Below are 27,688 nucleotides of genomic sequence, written 5' to 3' on the forward strand. Positions count from 1 at the left end.
CTGATGGATAATCTCACAACTGTTTCTGTGAGGGGCCGAGCAATAGGAACAGCAAAAGTAGAGCAGGTGAAAGCAATTTGTGGCACATCAACATTTCACCATCTACTAACAGAGTTTCCAGAGATAACGCGGCCGACAGGAAATAAAAACAGAACAATGAAACATCATACTGTGCATTATATCAGAACCACTGAAGGACCACCAGCAAGTTGCAAGCCGCGCCGCCTCGCACCGGAGAAGTTGCAGATCGCAAAAGAGACTTTCAAGACCATGTTGAACGAAGGAATCGCTCGACCATCAGACAGTAGTTGGTCATCAGCATTACACCTAGTACCTAAGCACGACGGAGAATGGAGACCATGCGGGGACTACAGAGCGTTGAATGCCCGCACTATACCAGATAGGTATCCAGTACCGCATATAGAAGATTTCGCCAGTACCTTATATGGCAAGAAGTTATTTTCTACAATTGATCTCGTGCGCGCATACCACCAAATCCCTGTACACAATGAAGACATAAAAAAAACAGCTATTTCCACCCCGTTTGGGTTATTTGAATTCCCGTTTATGTCCTTCGGACTCAGAAACGCGGCACAGACCTTCCAGCGGTTTATGGACGAAGTCCTAAGGGGATTGGATTTCTGCTACGTATATATTGACGACGTGCTGGTAGCGTCAGAAAACGAAGAAGAACATATTAACCACTTACGAAAACTTTTTTCACGGTTTCAAGAATATGGCGTTTTAGTCAACACAGCAAAGTGCGTTTTCGGAGCAAAAACTGTAAGATTTCTAGGATACGAGGTGTCAGAAAATGGAACCAAACCCCAAGCAGACAAAGTAGCTGCGGTGAAAAGATTTCCCCGACCAGCTACAATCGAACAATTAAGGCAGTTTTTGGGGATGATAAACTTCTATCGGCGTTTTGTTCCGGGTGCTGCAAAATTGCAGGCGCCCCTCAACGAGTTGCTAAAAGGATCTAAAAAGAAAGACAAGGCAAAGATTGCATGGACCAACGCGTTGGAAGAAGCATTCGGAAAGTGCAAGGATAGCTTATCAGACGCAGCCCTCCTCAGCCACCCAAAACCAGGGGCAGACTTGGCATTGGTGACGGACGCATCAGATGTAGCACTCGGAGCAGTCCTACAGCAGAAGACGCCCGAAGGGTGGGAGCCGTTGGCATTCTTCACAAGGAAATTGTCAGGAACAGAAAGGAGATACAGCACTTACGACCGGGAGTTGTTGGCAATATATAGTGCAGTCCGGCATTTCCGCCATATGGTAGAAGGAAAATTTTTTACTATTTTCACTGACCACAAGCCTATTATATACATGTTCCAACAGAAGCCAGAGAAATGTTCGCCAAGACAGTTTAGGCACATAGACTTTGTAGGCCAGTTCACAACAGATGTTCGACATGTATCGGGAGAAGAAAACGTGGTAGCGGATGCACTGTCAAGAATAGAAGCAATTTCCGGGATGGACTTTCAAGCAATAGCACGAGCGCAGGAGGATGACACAGAACTGTCACAACTGCTACGAGATCCCGACAAGCAGTTTGCCAAGATACCTATTCCAGGCGAAGAGACGACCATCTATTGTGATGTATCTTCAGAAACGCAACGGCCGTACTTGCCAGCGAAATTTAGGAAACAGGCGTTCGAACTAATCCATCAATTGGCGCACCCAGGGGTAAAAGCATCAGCTAAATTAGTGACCCAACGATATTTCTGGACGGGTATGAAGAAGGAATGCAGAAGATGGGCCCAAGAGTGCATATTTTGCCAGAAATCAAAAATAACGAGGCACGTCATTGCACCTGTGGGAGAGTTCCAGCCACCGGAAAATCGATTTGACCACATTCACATAGACATAGTTGGTCCCTTACCACAGTCCGCCGGTTACAAGTACTTATTGACATGCGTTGATAGGTTTACTCGCTGGCCAGAAGCTATCCCTATGGAAGATATCACGGCAGAAACGGTTGCAAAGAAATTCGTCAGTGGTTGGATTGCAAGATTCGGATGCCCCCTACGAATAACTACCGATCAAGGACGACAATTCGAGAGCACTCTATTCAAGGAACTGAATAGGTTGACGGGATCGACACACATAAGGACAACCGCATACCACCCTGCAGCAAATGGGATGGTAGAGAGGTTCCACAGGCAGCTTAAAGCCGCGATCATGTGCCACCAAGACGAAGGGTGGACGGAAGCCCTACCGACAGTGTTACTGGGAATCCGATCGGCATGGAAGGAAGACCTTAATGCCACGTCAGCAGAACTGGTATATGGTCAACCGCTACGGCTACCGGGAGAGTTTCTGGCTCCACAACGAAACGGAGGACCCAACACAGCGGAACTAGCAGAGAGATTGCGGTCCCAAATGGCGAGGTTGAGACCCAGTCCACCGCGGCGCCATGGAACAAGATCAACCTTTATCTTCAAAGACCTGCACACCAGTGATCAGGTGTTCCTGAGACACGATGCTGCCAAGGGTCCGTTACAGCCTCCATACGATGGTCCATACAGGGTGTTGAAGAGGGGACCGAAGTTCTTCACACTGAGAATTAAGGATTCCAATGTCACCGTATCGGTAGACCGCATAAAGCCGGCATACATGGAAAGCAGCGGAGAGCCCCCAGAGAGAGCAGAGAGAGCCCCCCAAGAAAATGCAGAACCACAGCAAGAAACTGGCCGACAAGCAACCACACGGACTGGCAGGAGAGTCCGGTGGCCAGCCCATCTGGACAGCTACATCCCGTAGTTGTCGCGACGGCTACGCAATGTCGCTGGGGAGGGAGTGATGTGGCGACCCCATAGAAGAGGGTGGCAACACCGGTCGCCATGGTTACGGCAGTGGAGCTGTCATTCGACCATTCGGCCCTAACTCGTGGGGGAGGAACTACCCTGTTCCCCCGAGACCCACAATTTATTTTATTTATTTATATATAATTTTAGCTAGTTAGCTAATTTACTATTTTACACTTAAATATTTTAATTACATTACTTAATTTTGTGCTGTCCCTCACAAAGGTGTTTTCTCGCACCTCTCAAGAATTCATCCACATTCTTAGATGACCTGATGCATTCAGGGAGGGCGTTATACATGAGCACACCCTTGTGAAAGACACCCCCAGCTGTCTTTCTTTTTCTTACTATATAACAGTGGTTCTTAATCTGGGTTTGATCGAGCCCCAGGGGTTCGGTGAGTCAGTCTCAGGGGTTCGGCGGAAGTCAAAACACACACCCGAATCATATGATTCGGGTGCCAATTAAGAAGGGTTATTGTGCAAATTGCGATCGCACGCATGACAATCGCCACCACGAAAATCGCAAATACGGAATATCTGGCACTCGATTTCTCATTCTCGTACAATATTTCGTGTGGGAAGCTTTCGATTGATGGGGCTTTGGGTGCCAGATGTTCCATGATCGAGATTTTAGTGACGTGCGTGAGATCGCTTTTGGCGGAATAATCGCCGAACCGAAACTCGCATATATTTTCAATGTTTAAATATACAAATTTGTGTAAGAGCCACAGACAAAGAAAAAAAAAATTGTCATAGAAAGTTCTCATCACGATCAATAGTTTTTCAAGATTTTGATTTGCATTTCTTGCCTATTTTTTCCATTTTAAATTATATTTGTCACAAACGAATAAAAATAGATCACACTATTATATCATAGACGGGTAGAGGGTTTTCCGAGATCGGAATGAGAGACAAAGCAGTAGTGATAGAGGTAATTTATTGTTCTTGATCCGTCGGCTTGCCAGCTCCAAATGAAGCATGGACCAAAACCGACTAATACCCAGCGTATACTCTCAACAAATAGTTCATCGGTGGATGGGTCGCGAGACCTTATTGGCTGTTGTATACAGCTTGTTAATACGTTGAGGCTTTTTTGGCGCGAAAGCAAGATTAGGTGATCAGCGGTAGTAAACCAGTGGTCGACAAGCAACAATCCCTTAATTTCATGAAAGTATTTTTATATATTTTGCTATAATTATGGAGGGTGAACTGGTGTTGGGATAGAATAAATTATCTCGAAATAAACACAATTTTAAACAAAACTGCACAATTTATTCAAATAGTATATATGTACATACAATAAATAATTATAAAATAAATACATAGTAAACAAATCATTATCTAGTTCCTTAAATATGTCGAAAAATAAATATCGAATTAGACATGATTAAAAATCATCTTTTTGAAAAAATAACTAGGTTGTAGAGATCTCTAGTAACAACAGAATTGTCTTTCCAATAATCGTTCCATACACTTGCTAACATTTCAACGTTTCTGAGATTTTCCGGTGATTTGCTTGGAGATATTTTGAGGTATTCAATTTTACTGCTTCTATCAGTAGAACTCAAAATGCTTTGAAAGTCTGAATCTTCACAGTATTTTAGAATACATGAACAGCCTTCCAAATCGATATGAAGAAACGATCGATGTGATAATAATTTTTTCAAAGTTATGAATGTTATTTCGGAATTGTATCGTAAGTATATTTTTTCTAATTTTTCATATTTTGATGTCGCTCTGTGAAAAAATTATTATAATGAGTAAATCATTCGAAATTTTACAATAAAATAAAATAGATAAAAATACCTTAATAATTGATTGATGTCTAAATCTGTAATATTACACCGAGACAAGTTGATTTCATTTAAATTTATCAATAAACTAGCATCTAAAGATTCGTGCAGCAAAGTACAAACATTCAACTTTTCCAATATCAACGAATTTATAGACGATTTATTCAAACGATCAAAGATCCAACACAGGATCCTTTCATCAAAACAATTATAGCTTAAATCGAGACATTCCATGTTCTGGAAATTTAAAGATTCTTTCATTATATCCGTAGATTTACACTCAATATCTGCATGTTTCAAATATAACCGTTTGAGTCTGATATGATTGGTCAATTTGATCACGTAACTAAATCCTTGATTGGCGAGAAAATTGTAACTTAGATTCAACGACTGAAGCTGTTCGCATATAGGACGATTGGCTCTTTCGAACGCTGAAAGAATATGTCGAACTCCGTTGGAATCAATTAAGTTTCCGCTCAAATCTAAGCTTTCGATATGCATGAGGGTCGGCAACGATTGAGCTAAAAGCATAAGACCATCATTTCCAATATTGTTATTACATAAAACTATATGTTTTAGATTCGTTTGGTGGTTTAAAGCTTTGAAAATTGGCTTTATAGCAGTAACGTCTAAATTCAACCCAGTAAACGAGAGATGATGAGTCGCTTGACTTTTTTCAAGGAGATGCTTAATGTGTTCGTCAATATCTGAAATAATTAAGACTCTTATATAATGGTACAGAGCAAATAGTTTATTCTAAATATTGAAAATAGTAACCCATTTCAAATTGAGAGCAGCATTCGACGTATCTGCTTCCCAATGGAGGAAGATTCCAATTAGTAATATTGGCAACTAGTTCAGAAGAACCGAGGATTATGCTAAGGGGATCATCATCAGCAAGTAAAGCACCATCGCTCGTCAAGAGATTAATCGTAGGTTGTATACCTTCCAGTCTACAAGTATGAAAATAGATTACAGAAATATACATGCTATTCAAACCTGATAGATATTTTCCATTCATTACATTATTATTGTTAGCTTAATTAAAACCATGCTTACTTATAGAACCTTCTGCAAGTTTCTTTTATGAGCCAGTCTACAGTAAGATTGTTTATTTTCTCAGACGCCACAGGTATTAAAAGCATTTTGTCTTGAATTTTAACCCTGATAGTAATCGGAGCCACTGGAACTTGAGGCATAGAAGACATGCCGAATTCATTGTTTATTCTTTTATTTGAAGAACCAGCAGTTTGCGCAGTGTTAAAATTAAACGAACAGGGACTGCTTTGAACACTTTCTGTAGTTGAATCGGGTTCTTCGGCGCCCTTAATAGTGGGATCGTAACCAAAATCATTAGATGATAAAAATCTCGGTCGATCCGTCATCTTCCTACTAAATCCAATACGTAAAAGTGATGCTTGGCGCTTAAATTTCTTCGATAGCTTGCTAGTACTGATTTTATCAGATTTATTTATAAGATTTCTAGAATTTTCATCATCAAAACTTCTAAAAGACGACCCACTATCATCGCTATCATACAGATCGAGAGTAGGAATGTTAACTTCTTGATTACCAACTTCGAAGCTTTTACTTGAAGATGGCTCGAATTTATCAAATTGTCTTTTAGAGGGTGATGGTTCAACTGAATTGGATTGTCTTTTGGTTGGAGACGGTTCAAATTTACCAGATTGTCTTTTAATTGGAGATGGTTCAATATTACTCGACCGTCTTTTAGCAGGATTTACATACTCAGTGCTCGGTTTTCTACGTCTTTTGCTGAGCGATGGTAGGTCGTCGTCTAACCAATCTTCTCCGACTTCTTGAGTGGACAGTAGAGCGTTCTTTTTTTTACCTCTCGGAACATCAAAGTTAGAACTGCCATCAGTCTGTCTATTTCTTAGTGCACTGATTGCACTTTTGTACTCTTTGACAGCGACGGCTTTCTTTTTGGGAACTGATACAAATGTTTCAGAACCGCAAGAAGAATTACTAGAGTCATCGCTGACTATTTTCCTAGATTTCATTGCAATAATGGGAGAGTGAGACTTTTCACTTTCACTTCCAGAATTGTATGTGGCAGTTTTAAGTGGAGAAGTATGAATTTTATTAGTGGAATTTCTCTTATTTGTGTTGTACGAAGAATCTCCAATTTTCTCTAGACTATTTTGCATTCGTGAACAAAGTGTTTCGTAGAATATATGATCGGATGGATCAACTGAAATACTCTCACGCCATTTTATCAATATGTTCAATGGAGTATCGCCGCCATCAGTTTTTATGACGGGCGAAGCGCCGTTGTCCAGGAGAATTTCGATTATGCGAAGATGACCATTACTAGCTGCATCATACATGGGTGATATACCTAAGTATATAATATAAATATCTTTAAAGTAACTATTTTATTGAAGTGCTTAAATTCAGTCAATGGTTTCTATCAGTTTTATCATAGAACTTATGCAAATGCAAAAAAAATATATTTTATACCATCACACTGAGTCCCCCCTCTATCGTTGATATTAGCACCATTTTTAATCAAAACTTCCACGACAGCTTCATGACCGTGTATGCAGGCCTCATGAATAGGAAGCCATCCAGCATTATCCCGTATATTAACAGGATGACCCTGCGACAGTAATCGGGTGGCGAGAAGTACATTTCCGGAGATGCAAGCCTTTAAAAAGCCATTTTTAGTTGAAAGAAATATATTGAATAGCAATAAAATACAGCAAAACATTAATCACCTGATGCAATTGTGTTTCTCCTTTAGAGTTCTTTTTAATGGTGAATGTTTTTCCTCTTTTGCGTGTAGTTCTTTTAATATTGATTTCGTTATCTTCAGTGTCTGATAAATCTGATAAAAAAAAATACATACATACATATAAACTAGCACATAATAAAATCAATGAGTCAATTTTAATTTACAATGTATTTACCGGTTAAATCTTCCAAGCAAATATCTTCGCCAATATTGGGTGTTTCATTATCTTCACAGAGCTCTTCTGAAGAATCATCTGAAATCTGGATCACGTCTTCTATAGTAGCAATTTCTCTTTCGGTGTGTTGTATCAATTCCGTCAAATCAAAATTTATTTGAACTTTTACTAGCGATTTCAAACATTTCAATTCTAGCTTCTTATTATTTGTTTTCAAAGCCTATGAAAAATAAATATTAATCAATATGCATGTAATGTAAAAACTTTTAAATCTAATATTGAATTAGAAAATTTTGTAAACCTGCTGTTTCGCTTCTTCATAAACTTTTTCTATTTCTTTGTATGGTTTATTAGCTAACATCATTATATCTGCGATACTCGAAAGTGTTACGAAAGCTTCTTTAGGTATAGATTCAATCAATTCATATTCTTTTTTATTGTATTCCAAAGCTTTATCATAGTTCTTTATATCTTTGTATGTTTGATATAAGCTAAATTTTCAATATGGTAAAAAGTTAATAACAGCAAAATCTAGATAAATTGTAAAATTTATCAAATTAATAATAGAAATAAATTGTAAAATTCATCAAAAACACCTAACGTATATCGGTATTAGAGCTTTTCCAGTGTCGCCACATTTTTCAGCGCAATCTAGCATTTTCAAATAAAAGTAAATAGCTTTGTGATAATTTTTCAATATACAGACACCGTCTCCCATTTTCTCATACAATTTTTTTAACGATGAAAAATCATTTGAATCTGTCGTCACTAATAAGTCCTCAGTATAACATAAAGCAGCGACTGCAGAAAAATAAAGCGAATTATTATATAAACCAGGTGCCAAAAAAAATTGGATTCCTAATTACTAACCAATTTTTAAATATCGTTCGATTTCTTCCCTTTCGTCTACATTTGGAGTTTTCATTTTCCAAGCTTTCATAAGTACATTTTTTGCACTCTGAAAATCTGATATTTTACATAAAGCTTCAGACTTCAATAACAATATTTCACATTGCTTGACAACCTGAAAGTAGAATTTGAAACATATTCAATAAACTTCCAATATTGATAGTATACAAGTTTATTTAAAATACAACGAACTTTATTTTCTAATCTACTTGCAACATCCAAAGCCAGATTCAAACACGATATGGCTTTTGTATGATCGTCGTGTTTAGAAGAATAGAGCAGTCCTTCGGTAATATAACACTGAGTGAGTAGATCGTAAAGATCTTGACTCTTGCATATATTAATAGTTTTTTGAAAGAAATCAATCGCTTTGTCGAAATCGCCCAACTGTTCAGAGACTACACCAATATTTAACAAAAGACGACCTTTCATATCCAACAACTCTTGGTTACTTATTTTTCCCTTTAGACTTGAAAATAAAAACTTTCAATAAAAATATCACGAAATGTATAATATAATATATGTAAAAAATACCTTTCGCATAATGTAAGACTTTTCACAAACGATCGTTCAGCAAGTCTAAATAATTTCATAGATTCTTTAGAATTGTCTTGACTTTGTCCCTGAAGTAAATAAGTCCGGCCGAGGGTTGCTAGAGCCCTTTGCTCTTCCAACTTGTTGTTCAATTCTTTCACTAAAGCTATTGAAATATATATATATATATAGAAATATATATAAAAAAAAAACTATACAAAATGTATGTAAGATGCATACTTAGATATATTTCTTCATGTTTAAGAGCTTTTTCAAACTCGGCGAGCAGCATATACATTTCACCGATCATTCTGTGTGAACGAGCGTTCTCTAGTTTCATTTTCAACTCGGCATAAACACTAGCACCATGTTTGTATTCGGATAACGCTTTCTCATATTCGGATTTCTTGTTGTAAAAATCACCCAGTTCTGTGCATATTTCAGCCAAATGCTTTCTGTTACTGGAGTTTAAAGCTTTACTCTTTCTTTTGCGCAGCTCTGAAATTTAGAATTAGTATCTAGAAAAGTTTTAAAATCAGCATGACAGTTTGACATTTGCATTTCAATAGTATGCTATATTTTTATAATGTTGAACGCGAAATATAAATAAGTTCAAATAATTATATACGGTTAAAATAATTGAAACTATATGTAGCAACCGTAATATCGAATCTAATCAGTATAAATCTTATTAAAATAAAATATTTTGTATGACAGACTCTGTTCTTCCATTGCAGACAGCTGAGAGATGCGCGGGAATCACACTCTTAACTGATCATATCACGACCATGATTCATCGGGACAAATAAACGCTATTAAAAAAAAAAAAATAATTTCCTTACTTATTAAAGCTTGGTATTCATAGAAGTAGAATGCATAGAACAGCTATAAGTCTCAAAAAATGTTGCTACAAAAACTCTGCGCGGCAGAGATTGTTCATTGTTTGCTAAACTTCGTCTCTCTCTTCGATGGCTCGCTTTTAGACGATACTTTTATTAACAATGATCATTCTATGCATTCTACTTCTATGTTGGTATTGGATTAAATACATTTCGAAAGTTATTTTGAATGAACACATCCGGTCTCCGTGACGGGCCGGAATGTGAAATGCCGGAAAACGCAAATATTGGAAGGCAAAGATCGAAAATCGAAAGATCAAAAAAAAGGGTGCATGGTAAACGGTACATACTCACTTAATTTGCGCGAGCAGGATACAACAGGAACAAGAGGAACAGGCTTTTCTTCCCGTATTCTGCGCGCGTTCATTAATACGGGAGGAAAAGCCTGTTCCTCTTGTTCCTGTTGTATCCTGCTCGCGCAAATTAAGTGAGTATGTACCGTTTACCATGCACCCTTTTTTTATCTTTCGATTTTCGATCTTTGCCTTCCGATATTTGCGTTTTCCGGCATTTCACATTCCGGCCCGTGAGGTAAACCCGAACACATCATAGTAATTGGAAAATAAATATATTTTGTAAATCTTCACGTACTAATCAAAGTTTGTAAGTAATAAATAAGTAAGAAATTACTCTTCCTACACAAACAAAAAGTACTCGTTTGAAACTCGTCTCCAATTCAACAAAATTAGATTCTATTAGATATTTTGTGTTTAATTGTGATCGTGATGTTGTCAGTGCTGGCTGTCAATGAGGCTAACCTAACATAACCTATAATAAGTCATCTGAAAAGATGAGTGTGCTGAGGTTCAGGTTGCGTTTGCAACTTCAAAAAGCCATCTCTTTATCAGAGACACATATTCCAGTAGTAAATCATGGATTTTCTCAGCAGCAAGCGAAACCAATCTCATATACAGCAATCAAATATCATTTGCAGACTGTTAAAAATGCCAAATTTCAAAATCAAGACAAATCGAAAGATTTAATATTCTTAGACGACCCAGACAGTTTCGGTTTAATGTCCAAATCGAATGAAGCGTTCCAAACGAAATATACAGAAGATGAAGGCGATAATAAAGAAGAAGAAAAAGCTAAGTTTTTCCCTGCAGAGTATAGCAAATTATCTATTAAAAAATATTCAGATTTAATCAAAGAACATTTGGAAAACGGTAGAATTAAAGAGGCGATCGATATTTTAGAGGTGAAAATGCTCGAGCAAGATAAGAAAACTCCTGATGAGTATATCTATAATCTATTGATATCTGGCTGCGCCCAGGTTGGCTATACAAAGAAAGCTTTCATGCTCTTCAACGATATGAAAAGGCGCGGATTGAAAGTCACCGGTGGAACTTATACCTCTCTATTCAATGCATGCTCGAACAGTCCTTTTCCGGAAGACGGTGCTAGCCGTGCTTACAAACTAAAGAGTCTTATGGAAGAAAAGTTGCATGAACCTAACTTGACCAACTATAACTCGATGATCAAGGCTTTTGGACGGTGTGGAGATTTAAAACAAGCCTTTGGTATCGTAGATGAAATGGTTTCTAAAAAAATTGGAATCAGAGTGCACACATTCAACTTCTTACTGCAAGCTTGTATAACAGATAAAGTTTCGGGATTTCGACACGCTTTGCTCGTATGGAGGAAGATGCTTTCGTTCAGAGAAAGACCGAATGAGTACTCATTCAATCTAATGCTGCGTTGTATCAAAGAGTGCGGTCTCGGCGAAGATATAAATTTGAGCCAGATAGGAAATCTAATTCCGGAACTGGAATTGAATCAGAACAAAATTCGGCAAATAACTGAAGGTGAATCTACCAAAAGCTTAGAAGAGAATGTTTTGCAATGTGCATCAACATCGGAAAGTGCATTGTCTGATCATAAAACTGTCGATGAATTGCCCAATTTGATAGCTAAACTGCCACATATGGGAAGTGTTTTGTCGTTAAACGCAATCAAATCTCCACAGGACAGATTCATGTTAGTCGGGGGCCTAGAAGGTTTCATAAATGAGATTAAAATATGGAGCAGAGTTCCCAATATTAAAACGGCTACTCTACTCTTAGATCTCATGCCGAATACGAACGCAGCCGAAGAAACACTATTTATTATGATAAAAGTTTATAAAGTCAAAACTGATATTGATTTCTATAACTTTATGATAAGGCGCAGGTGTTTTAGATTCGATTATGTTGGAGCTAAGGTTTGTATTTTCATTTTTACTGAAACGAGTCAATTTTTACATTTAGCGATATTTTGCTGATGTGTCGGTTTAATTGGATGTTTTTAAATTTCAGGATATTCTTAATCTTATTGAAGCGGAAAATTCAGTAAAGTTGAAAAAGTTCTTCAAACGGAAAACTATTATAAAGCCAAACATTATGACATACGGTATTCTGGCATTAACGTGTGGCACAATAGAAGATGCTTCAAAATTTTTGCTAGATATGAAAGATAAGAGACTACGGTATGTTGATTTTTAATTGAATAATGTTTTAATATGTAACTGGTTTAATGTAATAAACTTAAACAGGGCCAACACTGAAATAATGGGTACGTTGTTAAAGAACGCTATATATAAGTGTGATTTCGAATACGTTATATACATTTTGAATTTTGTAAGAGAAGATAATATTGTAAGTAACAAAACATTCACCGATAGCCTTGGAAAATTCAAAAGTAAATGTAAATATAGGATGAAACAAATCGTAAGTACAAATCTCTACATAGTAATACTTTTTAATGATATGTTATATGTAATTTTGTACGTTAATTTTTCTATTGTAAAATGTCAGAAAGCAAATCCGGAAAAAACAAATGAAGATGATGAATTTGTTAAAGGATATGAAAAATTCCTCAGAGAATACGATCAACTTATGAAAAATGTTGAGACTTATGAAGACATTGAAAATGAGCATCCATGGAAACAGTACCGAGAAAATCAACCCGTCACTTTCCAAAGGCCCACTCTTGGCAAGACCAAAGGAATCAGATATCACAAACGGCCATCTAGAAAACACGTTAAATATGTTGTAAAAATGTAATAAAATAGATATATAACCTATCTAGTTTTTAAATTCAGTGAAATTTTGTATGTATTAATAATTATATATGTAATAGTGACCCAATGTTTTTTCCATGATACCATGTTCGGGTTGCTCCTGAGCAACATCTATGGTATCAAACTTGTAAATATAGAAATTTATTGATTATAAATTTTTTGAATCATATTCAAATAATGGTGACAGCAGGTAGGATGGTTTTTATTGCCAACTAGCTGAACCCGGCATGCCTTGCAATACCACAATAAGGCATGCAATTCCTGTTCCCGTTTTAGGGCGATTATTTTTTACAGAAACCATTGCGTGAATAAAGAATTGCAGACGAACGGTTTGAATAAAAGATAATGATTTATTATAATATTCAGTACAAGAGCTGATTACGGACTAACTTCAATTCTAACAGTGTCGAGTTTATATACTCTTATTTAAAACAATGAATGTGTTGAAGACACGTGTCGTACAATTTCGGTTAGTCAGTGCTTAATCAATGGCGTTATTTATTAAATTAGGTGTGTCTTATCTCTACTGGTAAGTCGTTTTATTGTTAATATTAATTATACATCATGTGACAATGAAGGAGTCATACAAGTGATGAATTGGTGATATTTGAATATAATGGTAGAGGGTTGTCCTTAGCCCCTAACTCGGGCATGCATACGTACAATAACTCATGTAAGTTTCATTGCAATCGGTTGAATGGTTTAGGAACGCATATATATAAAATGTTACTGAACTTAGTTTGCCCATGTCGAAATGATGAATGAATGTGTGTACGCTCCAGTAGCGGCTCGTGAAAATTCATATTGGTGGTGCTGCAGAGATAAATCAGGCTGTAGTAGCTCGTTAACCAAACTGGTGATCGAATGAAAACAAAAATAGCATGCATATGTACTATACTGGGAGGTCTGCAGTCCGCAGCCTATGTAAACGACAAAAATAGCATGCATTTGTACTGTACTGGGGGGGGACTGCAGCCCCGCAACCCATATGGACGAGCCGCCACTGGTACGCTCCCAGGTATTTGGTGCTGACGCCACCTATTTAAACTCAAGAGCACATGTCAAACGCTCAGGTCCCCACATCCCTGACACTCCACATCCCTATGCATAACGTATACTGGTATTCTAAAATTTGTTTTTTTGAAATCTACATAATTGCCCACGCATCCGCCACATACATCCGTCCGTTTTTATGGTTCGGTGATTACTGGTCACACAGTCACTATAATCTCTATAACGGAACATCTGGCAGCCGAAAAGTCCATCATACTTACGAGAACTTTAGTGCAAAAATTGTCTTTGTGACCACTGCAATGTGACGAATAGTCCAATTACCGTTTTTATATATATATATATATATATATATATATATATATATATATATATATATATATATATATATATATATTATTATTAGATGAACGTTTTCAGTAGTAAAATTGGATTATACCACTACAATTATATTCAGAATAAATTGGTCAACTCGTGGGATCGAGCCACCAAGCTATACTGCTGGCTAAACTATTTGCGTTGGTTTTAAATGAGAAAACTTAAAAACCGCAAAACTAAGCCTTTGTTAATGACTCGCATGCATACACATCCAGTATACTTTTATCTATAATACATACGAAATACCAATAGATATATTTTAAATGCACTGAACGGTTAAAATGCTATCAAGCGTCAATTAAAGTTGTCTCTACAGAACGATCATGAGAGTGATATTCAGTATAATAGAATACGACTGTAATCACATCGCAACAATCATGATTTCTTAATTCAAATTACACAATTTTTTTATTATAAAACTACTTTTTGAAAGTCATTGAGCAATTTGTCAATGTTACCTATACATAATCTTATATAGAAAATGAAGACTGGTATGCGTGTGTAATCCATTTCTGATTGGCTGCCATTAAATAGTCATTTTTTTCGATTCAAATAAATTTAATAAAAAATAAACAACAAATGAATGTTTATTAGATTAGCCATGTTTATATTACGAATGCCGAGTAATAATATGAAATAAAATAAAAACTTGGATCAATCATTTATTATTAAATTACAATGAGAGCAAAATCTATAATTTAATACATTATATTTTCAAATGGTGTAACTTCCTGTTGACATCTTCGAATTTGAGAATCTTTCGAATGAAGAAATCTCCATAACGATGCGACACCTTTGTATCGGCAATATGAATCATATTATTATCGATATAGAAATCCAACTGAAACACAAAAACACCATTAAAAAATACAGAATTAAAGGACATTCAGCGAACACAATCAAACGAATTTACCTCAGAACCAGACTGGAACTTTCCATCTAAACCGCTAGCGCCTTTAGTCCACACGACATTCTTCATCTTGTGTTTGAAACACAACAAATGAATACTGAGCGTCGACATTTCCTTCTCCAAATCCCACTTCTCACCCCTAGTACTCGTTGACATGAACGTGGCAAGCTTTGATAGCGGCAACGTCGTGTACAATTTCAAATATGAACGAATCGTAGGAAGCATCTTCTGCTGACGAACCTAAAACCGGAAACACACCATTACAAACGTACTAAAATTGAATAAAATCCGGATATGTATAACATACCTCATCCATGAAGACTTGCGTTTGATGCTTGATAGCATCTTTGCCATAGTCATCAATGGGTGCATCGGGATCGGGTGGACACGGAGACAAAAACTTGGGACACGCAAACGTGAAGCAACTTTCAAACTCGGCCAAATCACCATATTGCATTTTGTACATCTTTTCATGGTAGTTTTTGTCCCTTAATACCTGTAAGCGTATAATAAATTATATAAAAATAGTTTATACATGGATTTGTTTGAAGTAGTTTGAAATATACCTGTTGAATAGACTCGTCGACACATTGAGGATGCAACACCAAGCAGATGGCAAGCAAGTGATACATTTGTTCGGTTTGTTTGTTGATTTGATCGTTTTGGTAAGTTCGCACGGTGAATAGTTTGTTCGTCCGTTGCATGTAGAGCAGAGCGGAGCTGACGGTGCGTATGGAGTCCGAGTAGCGCCTCATCATCGTATACGCGAATCCTACGTAGTAAGACGTAGCGATTTGGCAGGCTGGCACGTGCGAGTATTGTGACTTTTTATGGAGCTCGATGTTTTCCAAGACCTGAAGAAAATTTAATTAAGTAATTTTGGATGGGAGATATCAGTAAAACGATCGACTATAATAAGTTATACGGCAACTTTACCTTAATTGCTTGGTAGTAATCACCGAGCAATGAGTGTAGACGCAACAATTCCACCAACGAATAATATCCGAGCATTTTATATAAAGAATGACGGCCAAACTTTCCAGCAACGGAGTCAGGATCTCCACCAGTAGCGTAAACCTTAAAAAGACATACAATTTAATACATGGCATTGTCATATTGTAAATCGTATGAACTCAATCTATGTATATTAATTTTAAATGGGACTCAGAACATATAGTGGGTAGATATGTAGTAATGTAATACAGTAGAACCTCGATTATCCGGACTAATTGGGGATGAAGGTAGTCCAGATAATCGAAAAACTCATAATTGACAGGGAAAGATGTGTACATTCAGCATGAATAATTTTTAATTGTCTACATTTACATATATAATAACATGAAGAACAATATTCATTATTCTTTATTAAGAAATTCAATATGGATTTTCGCATAAAGTTAGCTATTCTTTTTAAAGCTGCCAAATGGCGAATACTTTTCATACAATAATGGAGCAGATATTGGCTGTCCAGACGATCGTCTGGACACAACCACAAAATACACTCTTCGACTTCTTCTTTTACTGATTTTTTCATAACCTTACGCTCTAGGGCTTTCATGCTCTGACATTGAAAAGAAACAGTAAATTTCATAATTTTTTCACTTTGTTTTTTTTATATCCGAAACGTTCCTAAACCATATTTGAAAAAAAAAGTCTCAAGACACCGTTTTTTAAAGCATTGATTATATCTAACTTGTCTTTTAATGATTAATTCAACACGTTTTCTTTTCCATATTGTTAATATTGAAAATAAATATTTAAATCGCGATCAAATTTTCAAGAAACAAGCGTCCTTTGAGTATTGAATTAAGAAGACAACTAACTCATTTCTCAGTTTTATTTTCGAAATTTTATGTAATGTATTTCAAAGCAGCAAAATCGTAAAATTTGTATTTGTTTTTAACAATCCGGATGATCGAGGTTCTACTGTAATTAATTTTTAGCTAATTTATTATACATAATTTTAAGCGTATATAATACAAGATACCTCTAATTGGACTTTAATATTAGACCTATCGACGAGTGAGTGCAAAACGTTCAAGATGCACAAAACATTCCAAATGTTGTTATCGCTGTTCAAAGTTTCGATCTCATCAGCTGTCTTCTTGGTGAGACGAGCTCTAAAACATAATTGTATTAAATCCCAAACTTCCAATATGTACATATATAATTGAAGAAGATATGTGAAATTATACCTATACTGAGCGAACGATTGAAACTGGTAGATAAATTCATCAACCAGCTCCCAAAGCCACTGATCGGGCAACTCTAAAGAGACCGGCTCGTTGGCCGACAGAATATAATTGAATAAATTGCAGTAGTTGAAGAACGACTGAATGCGCTGATCCAAAGAGGGACCCCCCGAGACTCGAGCGTAGATGTGTCGGAAGTACAACTCTTTGTACAACACGATGAAGACGGGATCGTTGTCAACTAAAGGCGCCACCTCATGCTCTTCGGGCCATGGAGATTTATCGAAATACTGTTCGGTGAGTTTTGGATACGTATTCTCATACAAGTTCAACACTTCAAAGGTCGATCCTTCATTTATAGCATTGCGGAAATATATTAAAAATTTCTTCACCTGAAATACGCATTATGAAAACATATTAGATATTGAATGTCGATGGTGTTCAATTACAGTCGTATACTTACCACATCCGGCATCTGATAGTATTGTTTATCGAAATCCAAATCATATTGAGGATCTCCAGTGTGCGGTTCGTATTCCTCGTAAGCGCCTTCGTACGCCTGAAATAATACAAGAAAAAAATATTATTTGTTCGCATACTATTATATTAGTATTTCAATAAAGCAAAATTTCAATTCAAATTTCAAAATTGACAAGCGAACGTATATTACACAGTAATGTAAATGTAAAACAAAAGTACCATAACCATACATACACATAAGGAGTAAATAAAATAGAAAGGTGAATATATTTCTGACAGATTTTCAAATATTTTTCAGGATGCTAAAATATTTACGTAACGATCATGACATGGCATGCTGGATTGTAAACAAACAACGTTCATTTGTGCATTAAATGCAAACGAAAAATGAAACAGGGGGCATTTGAAGACACTTGTACAGACATTTGTTCACATTTGCAATAAGTCTAACTACGGTAATAGTGTGTATGCGATATATACCATATTGCGATAAAAGTTCTCGGCGACTGGGGCTTTTTACAGATATAAATATATAGGTAAAGCGAGCTGACTGGGGGGGGAGACGAAGATCGTCTCGACGGCTTTCACGGGATATCGGCTACTTGCTGTGAGGCTGAAAATATACAACGAGACACTGAAATGAAGGGCGACAGGAGTGGAGGTTGGGAATGTCGATATTGGACGAGGGGTGAGGGGAGAGGGGAGAGGAGAGAGGCGTTCGAGTGACCGGTGAACAGACGGTGCGGTGAATGTGATTGAGATGTCGTCTGGCCGATGACAGGTGGGGTCGCTCACTCACTCACTCACTCACTCACTCACTCACCTTGTAGTCGTCCGAGTACATGGCGGGGAGACGGAGACGGGGGCGCAGCCGCACGGGGCGAGGTTAGGGGGTGGGAGAGCCCGGCGACACGCGGACACCACGCCAACAGATTGGCCAACCGGGCGACGACGAATTTCACTACTGTCAAATCGCGACCTAACGCACACATTAGCGTCCAGCTCAACAATCATTTTTCATTATTTCATTACGCTTAAAAATATCACCATATTCTTTTAGGCTATTCCTTATTTAAATTTAGCAATGTTATACACAATGAGCGACTATTCTCTTATGTGACTCAAAATGAAACGATTGCAGGTGTATTTTAGTTTGGTCTATAATTTGTTGGTTAGCATAGAAGTAGAATGCATAGAATCGCTCTCAGCCTCCAAAAATGTTGCTACAAAAACTCTGCGCGGCAGAGTTTGTTCATTGTTTGCTAAACTTCGTCTCTCTCTCTCTCTCTCTCTCTTGTCTCTCTTCTGACTTTCCGTCTCTCTCTTCGATGGCTCGCTTTTAGACGATACTTTGAATGCTTTGAATAAATGCAAGTCACTAAAATCTCGATAACGGAACATCTGGCACTCGATTTCTTATTAGTACAATATTTCTGGATGGAGTTTTTAGGTGCCAGATGTTCCGTGATCGAGATTTTTGCCAAATAATCACCGAACTGGTCAGTACAATTTAAAATAAACGGCAAGTTTATTTTGACAGTTGCATCGTAATTTGGAAGTAGGAAGTCATATTACATAAAATAAAATTTTGAAATCAAAATCATGATGGTGGTATTTTGATGAATTATACAATAAAAGTATTTACTAAACAGATAAATTAATTAATGACTAGACAACTGAAGCATGTCAAAAAAACTATTAATATATTTTTTTATCGTTTATTTTATTTGTATAACCTACGTATGTACATGCTATTTCAAACTTTTTGCGGGCTGTCATTGTGTTCAATTGTCGTGCCTTCAATGGTAGTGTATTCTCCCGCCTGACCATTTAATTTAAATGCTATTTATCAACTACACATATATTTAATAAATTATAAAAATTTAGTTGCCTTTTATTTGATAATTTTTCTCATTAAATTTGAAAAATATTGTTTGCTTATGATACAAAATAATAATATTATGATTCAAAAGTAATTACATATAACCGATGAAGCTATATTCATAGATTGTACATCCTATTAGATCAAAATGTTAACCAAGATATTACTACAAGATTCAGTCGATTACGTACATAGATTGAGATATTGACGCCATATTTAAGCCCTAAAAATATTGGGAACAACAAAAAAGGTTTTGACTGTCTGGAAAAGTCCAAGGATGATGATCGATGTTCCAATTTGTCAAAACTTGATTACAGTATTTAAAATTCGCTTTTAACTTTGATACCAATCTAAGATTCGTGCGTAATTATTGTATTGCGATGATATCTTCATTCGATTACACATTTCTATTCATTTAAAATAGATAAGTGCCCTTCACTCAATGTTCACCATCACGCTATCGTTAGATATCTCATCAGTATTGTATAAGAGGCAGATATGTCATTATCTCAAAGTAAACATAATTGACAGTGCACATTATTAGGTTGGCGACCCGATAATACAAATCCGGTCAGTGTCGAAGATGTTGTCGAGCTGGTTGTTGGTGTTGTTCGGTGTTCTCTTCGTGGGAGACTGGCGAGTCTCTGGAGGCTCCCTTGCAGCACCCCCAAAACCCATTCCCATAGTATTATGGCACGGAATGGGTACGTTATCATTTCAAATTATCCATAATTTTATTTTATTAATTGATAATTATAATTATATATGTGGTATCATATATGTATGTATGTACGTCAGTAGTGATTAGAAGAAAGGATTTTGACCTAATTGCATGTTTGCTCATATTTAATTTTTTAATATTAATTCATATGTACTATCTTTTTTCCTCTTTTCTAGCATAAGAATCTATACATTCTTAAGAATTATTCTATATGATTGCAGGAGATGCTTGCTGTTTGTCTTTCAGTCTGGGCCGCTTTAAAAAGTTCTTGGAATCTGAAATCGAAGGAGTTTATGTACATTCTCTAATGATAGGCGATTCAATTGCGCAAGATATAGAAAATGGATATTTCATGACGCCAAATCAACAAATTGATTTAGTTTGCCAGAAGCTAAGAGATGATCCACAACTTAAAGACGGCTTTAACGCGATAGGTTTTTCACAAGGAGCTCAATTTTTGTAAGTCATATCGAAATCATATGTTAACCCTTTGACTGCTACAACAACGATAAATCGTTGTTTTGAAATCGACGAAGATTGCTACGACGATCGTTGTTGACGTCATTAATTGTCGTATTTCGATACTTTCTTTGAGCCACCAGCGCATCAGTGGCACGAAACATTTTTTTTATATACGTATTTATATTTATTTTTCAATCAAGCTTTATAAATATTTATCAATTTTTTAAATAAAAGCTCTTCAATTTCGGGTTCATCATCAAAGTAAATTTCGGGTTCGTTGTCAATGTCATATAAGGAGTTATTACTTGGGAATTGATTATTATCGATAAATTCATTTTCAGAATCAGTAGAGCTGCTGATTTGTCGAGTTCCTCGGCGAGGAGCTATTATTTCGCTTTCATCACTTTCACTGTCCGATATCATTTTGCAGAGTTAAAATAAATGGCAAAAAACAATCAATCAAATGCAACTGAAATGCATACAAAATGTTTATGATACATGTTGAAAAATTATTTGATTATTAGAAACTTCGCATCCTTGTGTGTCTCGCTCATACGTACACAATTAAAACCAAGAAAGAAAGAGAGAGAGACCGCTAACTGTTTCGAATATATCGCATGTTGTAAGGATACATCGATATCTAAAAATAGATTATTGAAAAGAATAAAGCCTCGGAAAACAATCGTCAAAACTTATTTAGTGTATATATGTAGGTATCTCTTTCGCACGCACGCATGTAAAAGCAAGACAGAAAGAGAGAGCACGAGTCCACGACTGCTTCTTAAAAATGTATATAAAGTATTATAAAAATTACGAGTGTTCGGCGAAGTAAGTATGTAAAAAAAAATATTATATTAATTTTTTTCAAAATAATTACAAATGTTAGCATTTTTCGCTTGGACATTGAAAAACCTCGTAGCAGCCAAAGGGTTAAGAGAAATTGTGTCCAAAATTGAGTAATAGTAGATCTTAGTAAACAAGAAAGTCTGCAGAGGTAAATAGTTGTGAGAGTCAAAAAGGAGTGAATGGCTAATCCAATTTTTTAAACCACCTTTTTCACCTCTAATTTTAAATTATATTTGGTTTGACTTCAGCCATAATCCATAATATTCACTGTTTTCATTGATAAAATTGATTGTATTCACTTGAATGTTTTCGTAGGCGAGGTGTAGTGCAAAGATGCGGTCATACTACTCCTCAAATGATAAATTTGATATCGTTGGGTGGTCAGCATCAAGGGGTCTACGGTATTCCTAATTGTGGTGCTGTATCACATGAAACTTGTGATTATATTCGCCGTCTGCTAAATCACGCAGCCTACGCCGAGTAAGCATATCAACATAATCTAATTCAATTTTATATTCTTAATTAGAATCTTATTGAATATATTTTGTTTATAGATGGGTCCAAGATTATCTTGTTCAAGCGACGTACTGGCACGATCCTCTCAACGAAAATTTATACCGGAAACATAGCAAATTTCTTGCCGAGATCAACAACGAGAATTATGTTAATCAGACATATATCGATAATCTTAATAAGCTCCAACATTTTGTAATGGTGAAATTTGCTAGCGATTCGATGGTACAACCAGTAGATTCGGAATGGTTTGGATTTTATAAGCCTGGGCAAGGAAAAGAAGTCGAATCATTGCAGGATTCCGAATTATATACTAAGGCATGTAGTCTAAAATTATAATTTGAATTTGTGTTGTTTTTAAAAGCTATTTAAATAACTTATATATTTACAGGACCGCCTCGGTTTACAACAAATGGATCAAGAACTTAAATTGGTATTTTTATCGGTAGAAGGCGATCATCTACAATTTTCCGATGAATGGTTTATTAATAATATTTTACGTTATTTGCTATAATAATTACCTTATACTACTTGTTTCATAAAATTTTTATTATAAAATGAATAAAGAAATATATTTTTAATGTTTTAATCTTATTACTATCAACACAGTAAAGTATGAAAGTATATTGAACTTATATATTAGATATGTGTATTATGGTTATAAATTCCGAGAGCGAAATTTATATTTTTTGATTGTAATTGATGAACGTTTTTACACTTTTTCCTTTGTATATCTATCTATATTTAAATCATTGATTGCATACATTTTGCATGACCTTTTCATCCTTGATGTGAAGAGTTTTTGCGCAACTTATTCATCATACTTTTTTGAGATTTTCTTACCACAAAAAGATTTTGAACTTCCGACTCGACTCGGATCCGAACCCGCCGAGCAATGATCTCAAATCTGGATCCGAACCCCCCGAGTAATGATCTCAAATCTGGATCCGTTACCCATGTATTAAAATCCCCGGGTTCGGGTACCTAGAATTTGAAGTTTTAAAATTAAATAATTTTTGCAAAAACTCAAATTGCGTTATTAAATTTAAATTTTGTTCCTTCAAAACAAGCCTTAATTTTAAGAAAAATCTATTTATTAGCTACGTTAAACGGATTATTGTTGAAATTGCGATCGCGCGCATGACAATGGTTGCCACAAAAATCGCGAATACAAAATATCTGGCACTCGAGTTCTCGTTAGTACAATATTTAGCGTGTGTGAATTTTGATTGATGGAGCTTTTGGGTGCCAGATGTTCCGTGATAGAGGTTTTAGTGACGTGCGCGAGATCGCTTTTTGCGGAATAATCATCGAACCATTAGCTACATACTTCATGAAGAGACTTTTACAAAATTCGGTCTCGGAAGTCAATTCCAAGGACAATTTGCATGAACCGATATTAATCGACAAAGGTGAAACAGTATTAAAAATTGAGGAAAAAATAAATTTAATTCTGAAAAATATAGAAAAAATTGATGTATTCGCACATTAAAGTGGGCGTGTTTCACAGACAGTTTTGTTGAAGAAAACGACATAAAGTGAAATAATTGCGTTGTGAACGACATAAAATAATAATTGGACTGTGTGCCGACGGAGCTCACTCAATGTCCGGACACAAAGCAGGTCTTATAGCATTGATCAAAAAGAAAGCACCACATGCTATCTGGACACATTGTATGATTCTCAGAGCAGCTCTATTGTCAAAAAATATGAGCGAGGAACTGAACAGCATTTTTACAAAAGTTATAAAAATTATAAACAACATTAAGAATAGTCAGTGGCGGCTCGTCCTAATGGGCTGCCGGGCTGCAGCCCCTCCTATAAAGTTCTAAGATATATGTTTAATAATACATTTATTATTATATTTATTAATGATATTTTTTTTATTAGTTGGATGGACGAACTATTGGGGCCTTCGACAGAGTAAATATCACTTACAATATCACCCATATCCAAAAGGGTGATATTGTAAGTAATGTTGACCGTTTCGAAGACCCCACTAACTTGTATGGTGACAGATGAATTAAAATGTTGCTGTACTGGCTGTAAAGTTTTACAGCGCCGCCCTGAACGCCACGCAGCCCGGAGTCTTGGAACGAGAAAGAGAAAGAGCTATTTGCAACTGCAGATAGCTCTTTCTCTTTCACTCACTCTGCCGTTTTGGGCTGGACAGTCGGCAGCCTTCGCCTGTTAAACGACATTCATCTGTCAGTTTGCTTAAGATTTCGCGCGCTTGATCTTACATTTGATTAGTTGAATCGCACGATCACAGCTTTATTCGTTTTCGTTACTCTTAATTGGTTGTGTACGAGCCCTCATCAAATCTTCGGTGAGTCGTTTTCATTTTGATAACAGCAAACTTTTTTCAAATCTGTTTAACTTTTTCTCGTAATTTTTATTTAAATATATTAAGATTTTTTTTCTTTTAAAAATGGAAGAACAAAATAATTCAGTAAAAATATTTACAAAATTTGCACTTTTCGCGACTAGAACTTACCGAAAAAGTCGCTATAAAAGCATTAGGCTGCCTCACGCCCAATTTAATTATTTCACAGCCTGCAACTAGTAGATCTTTTAGTTACTCGCGAAAATTTAATCCAGACATTTATAAAAAATACAATTGGTTAACGAGATGTACAGAAAAAAACGCGTTATTTTGTTATCCGTGTCTTTTGTTTGGAGGCGAGTCGCCAGGCGAAGCATCTTGGACGAAAACAGGAGTTATTGACTTAAACATTTAAACGATAAATTTAAAAACACGAGGGAAGTGTCGAACACTTAAAAAATGTGTGTAATCTCACGATTTTGGGAAGCTTGTCGGCGGGAAATAGATAAGCATAACGAAAACGTCAAAAAAAAATCGGGATGTTTTATTTAAAATTATTGATTGCGTTAAATTTGAAATGCCAATGAGGGGACACGATGAAACAGATAATTCAAAAAATCCAGGAGTTTTTCGGGGGCTTCTAGAATATTCACAAAATTTCGACGATTCTTTAAAAAAACATTTTCAAACTTCTTCGGTTTTTAAAGAGACATCAAAAACTATTCAAAATGAACTTTTAGATTGTATTTTGAACGTGTGTAGGGAACAAATAAGTGCTGAAATAAAAAAAGCTTATAAAATAAAAAACTTATCTAGCTGTTATGGCAGATGAAACAACCGATGTATCGATGCATTGTCAACAGGTTAATGTTTTTTGTTACGAATTAGGGGGTTAATTAATTTTTGAAAGGTTTTGGGGTTTTTTTTAATCCGCGTCGCGAAACCAGCAAGCACGAATTTTTTTTAGCAATATTACTGGAGTACCAGCGTATTTTTCGAAGTCTTCATCGCATTTGGACGCACCCCTTTAATGGGTGGTGAATTTTGCTAGTTTTTTTTTCAATAATACTTAAATCCACATGTAAGTGGGGTCTTCGAAACGGTCAACATTACTTACAATATCACCCTTTTGGATATGGGTGATATTGTAAGTAATATTTACTCTGTCGAAGGCCCCAATAGTTCTTCCATCCAACTAATAAAAAAATATCATTAATAAATAAAATATTAAATGTATTATTAAACATATATCTTAGAAATTTATAGGAGGGGCTGCAGCCCGGCAGCCCATTAGGACGAGCCGCCACTGCAACTAACCCATCCCAACCCAACCATCACCGGAATTAAAGAACCTCACCTAACCCAACCCAACCCAACCATCACTGGAATCAAAGAATTATACAATGCTAGATATACAACTAACGTGCTAACCCGACCCAACCCAACCTAACCATCAACGGAATCGAAGAATTTGACAACGCAAGATTAACCAAACGTTTAACCCAACCTCACCTAGCCCAACCTAACCCAACCATCACCGGAATCGAAGAATTCAACAATGCTAGATATACAACTAACCCAACCCAACCCAACCATCACCGGAATCAAAGAATTCTACAACGCGAGATTAACCAAACAAAACGTTTAACCCAACCTCACCTCACCCAACCTAACCCAACCATCACCGGAATCGAAGAATTGAACAATGCTAGATATACAACTAACCCAACCCAACCAAACCATCACCGGAATTAAAGAATTCAACAATGCTAGATATACAGCCAACGTGCCAACCCAACCCAACCTAACTGTCATCGGAATCAAAGAATTCGACAATGCAAGATTAACCTAACGAAACGTTCAACCCAACCTCACCTAACCCAACCTAACCCAACCATCACCGGAATTGAAGAATTCAACAATGCTAGATATACAAATAACCGAACCCAACCTAACCATCACCGGAATCAAAGAATTCGACATTGCAAGATTAACCTAACCAAACGTTTAACCCAAACTCACCTAGCCCAACCTGACCCAACTATCACCGGAATCGAAAAATTCGACAATGCAAGATTAACATGGCAAGATTAATGCTAGATATACAACTAACCCAACCCAACCTAACCATCACCGTAATCAAAGAATTCGACAATGTAAGATTAAACTAACCAAACGTTTAACCCAACCTCACCATGCCCAATCTAACCCAACCATCACCGGAATCTAAAAATTCCCCAATGCTAGATATAAAACTAAACCCAACCCAACCCAACCATCACCGGAATCAAAGAATTCTACAATGCTAGATAAACAACTAACGTGCTAAACGAACCCAACCCAACCTAACCATCACCGGAATCGAAGAATTCGACAACGCAAGATTAACCTAACCAAACGTTTAACCCAACGTCACCTCAACCAACCTAACCCAACCATCACCGGAATCGAAGAATTCAACAATGCTAGATATACAACTAACCCAACCCAACCTAATCATCACCGGAATTAAAGAATTCAACAATGTTAGATATAAAAATAACGTGCCAACCTAACCCAACCCAAACTAACCATCACCGGAATCGAAAAATTCGACAATGCAAGATGGTAGTGTGGGATTTTTACCCACTAAAACCCCCCTCCTCTTCAGCTACCACCCGGCTAGTAATTAAGTATTGCTCAAGGGTGGCAGCCAGGATAGCCATCTAGGCTCTCGTCATTTTACAAAGTCCGACTTTTTTTCGCTCGATCGCGTTCTGCCTCTTCTTTCTCCCGCATGATGCATACTGCAAACGTAGTGCATGCTGTCCACGCCTCTGCACTCTCAAGCATAGCAGGAATCATGTTAGTCGTCGTTAATGAGTTAACACCGAGTTCATTTTTTAGATTGGTTCTATGTGCGTTCCATGCTGGACAATCGAATGCAGTGTGTTCCAGTGGCGGCTCGTGATAATTTTTAGTGGCGGGGCTGCACTGAAAATATGTCTAAAACATGTCACCATAATTGTTCTATCATGTCATAACTA

The 27,688-nt window shown here is 36.5% G+C and overlaps 4 protein-coding genes across 5 annotated transcripts in view; 2 read left to right on the forward strand and 2 right to left on the reverse strand.

The window, feature by feature from the left end:
• Nucleotides 1-23,182, forward strand: part of Ppt1 (Palmitoyl-protein thioesterase 1) — a 28,053-nt gene extending 4,871 nt beyond the window's left edge. Inside the window, exons 2-6 of the mRNA XM_077440468.1 lie at nucleotides 20,339-20,498; nucleotides 20,737-20,974; nucleotides 22,139-22,303; nucleotides 22,378-22,654; nucleotides 22,728-23,182. Coding sequence (XP_077296594.1) covers nucleotides 20,339-20,498; nucleotides 20,737-20,974; nucleotides 22,139-22,303; nucleotides 22,378-22,654; nucleotides 22,728-22,850 — 963 coding nt within the window. The 3' untranslated portion in view covers nucleotides 22,851-23,182. The remainder of the gene's footprint in view (nucleotides 1-20,338; nucleotides 20,499-20,736; nucleotides 20,975-22,138; nucleotides 22,304-22,377; nucleotides 22,655-22,727) is intronic.
• Nucleotides 4,069-9,757, reverse strand: LOC143919442 (tonsoku-like protein). Its single transcript, XM_077441760.1, has 14 exons — nucleotides 9,704-9,757; nucleotides 9,225-9,482; nucleotides 8,985-9,150; nucleotides 8,643-8,919; nucleotides 8,412-8,565; nucleotides 8,138-8,342; nucleotides 7,843-8,032; nucleotides 7,542-7,761; nucleotides 7,350-7,459; nucleotides 7,093-7,279; nucleotides 5,668-6,970; nucleotides 5,386-5,561; nucleotides 4,622-5,315; nucleotides 4,069-4,552 (listed from the first exon to the last, which is right to left on the reverse strand). Exons 1-14 carry the CDS (start codon nucleotides 9,714-9,716, stop codon nucleotides 4,210-4,212), a joined length of 4,296 nt encoding a protein of 1,431 aa, XP_077297886.1. The 5' UTR covers nucleotides 9,717-9,757; the 3' UTR covers nucleotides 4,069-4,209.
• On the forward strand, nucleotides 10,596-13,132 carry LOC143918930 (pentatricopeptide repeat-containing protein 1, mitochondrial). The gene is made up of 4 exons (XM_077441049.1): nucleotides 10,596-12,083; nucleotides 12,178-12,347; nucleotides 12,414-12,588; nucleotides 12,676-13,132. The coding sequence occupies exons 1-4, from the start codon at nucleotides 10,674-10,676 to the stop codon at nucleotides 12,922-12,924; spliced, it is 2,004 nt and encodes a 667-aa protein (XP_077297175.1). The 5' UTR covers nucleotides 10,596-10,673; the 3' UTR covers nucleotides 12,925-13,132.
• Nucleotides 14,874-18,905, reverse strand: eIF3l (eukaryotic translation initiation factor 3 subunit l). Of its 2 annotated transcripts, XM_077441466.1 has the most exons (10): nucleotides 18,736-18,905; nucleotides 18,393-18,525; nucleotides 17,896-17,991; nucleotides 17,436-17,824; nucleotides 17,228-17,360; nucleotides 16,177-16,317; nucleotides 15,807-16,094; nucleotides 15,548-15,736; nucleotides 15,244-15,480; nucleotides 14,874-15,171 (listed from the first exon to the last, which is right to left on the reverse strand). In XM_077441466.1, the coding sequence occupies exons 2-10, from the start codon at nucleotides 18,393-18,395 to the stop codon at nucleotides 15,037-15,039; spliced, it is 1,611 nt and encodes a 536-aa protein (XP_077297592.1). In that variant the 5' UTR covers nucleotides 18,396-18,525; nucleotides 18,736-18,905; the 3' UTR covers nucleotides 14,874-15,036. The 2 variants fall into 2 exon arrangements, with proteins under 2 accessions (XP_077297592.1, XP_077297591.1); XM_077441465.1 differs by lacking the exon at nucleotides 18,393-18,525 and having other exon boundaries at nucleotides 18,736-18,893.
• Nucleotides 23,183-27,688: the final 4,506 nt, after the last annotated feature.

Source organism: Arctopsyche grandis, chromosome 11 (genome assembly GCF_051622035.1).
Source record: "Arctopsyche grandis isolate Sample6627 chromosome 11, ASM5162203v2, whole genome shotgun sequence".
In the NCBI taxonomy this organism is placed as follows: domain Eukaryota; kingdom Metazoa; phylum Arthropoda; class Insecta; order Trichoptera; family Hydropsychidae; genus Arctopsyche; species Arctopsyche grandis.

Coding starts and splice junctions, on each gene's coding strand:
- LOC143919442 (XM_077441760.1), bottom strand. Junction 7,762..7,842: donor ATGAAGAAGCGAAACAGCAG/GTTTACAAAATT, acceptor TATTTTTCATAG/GCTTTGAAAACAAATAATAA. Junction 4,553..4,621: donor GACATCAATCAATTATTAAG/GTATTTTTATCT, acceptor ATTTTTTCACAG/AGCGACATCAAAATATGAAA.
- LOC143918930 (XM_077441049.1), top strand. CDS start 10,674: ATGAGTGTGCTGAGGTTCAGGTTGCGTTTGCAACTTCAAAAAGCCATC. Junction 12,084..12,177: donor TCGATTATGTTGGAGCTAAG/GTTTGTATTTTC, acceptor TTTAAATTTCAG/GATATTCTTAATCTTATTGA. Junction 12,589..12,675: donor AATATAGGATGAAACAAATC/GTAAGTACAAAT, acceptor GTAAAATGTCAG/AAAGCAAATCCGGAAAAAAC.
- eIF3l (XM_077441465.1), bottom strand. CDS start 18,756: ATGTACTCGGACGACTACAAG. Junction 17,361..17,435: donor CAATCGTTCGCTCAGTATAG/GTATAATTTCAC, acceptor ATTATGTTTTAG/AGCTCGTCTCACCAAGAAGA. Junction 15,172..15,243: donor AGTTCCAGTCTGGTTCTGAG/GTAAATTCGTTT, acceptor TTTGTGTTTCAG/TTGGATTTCTATATCGATAA.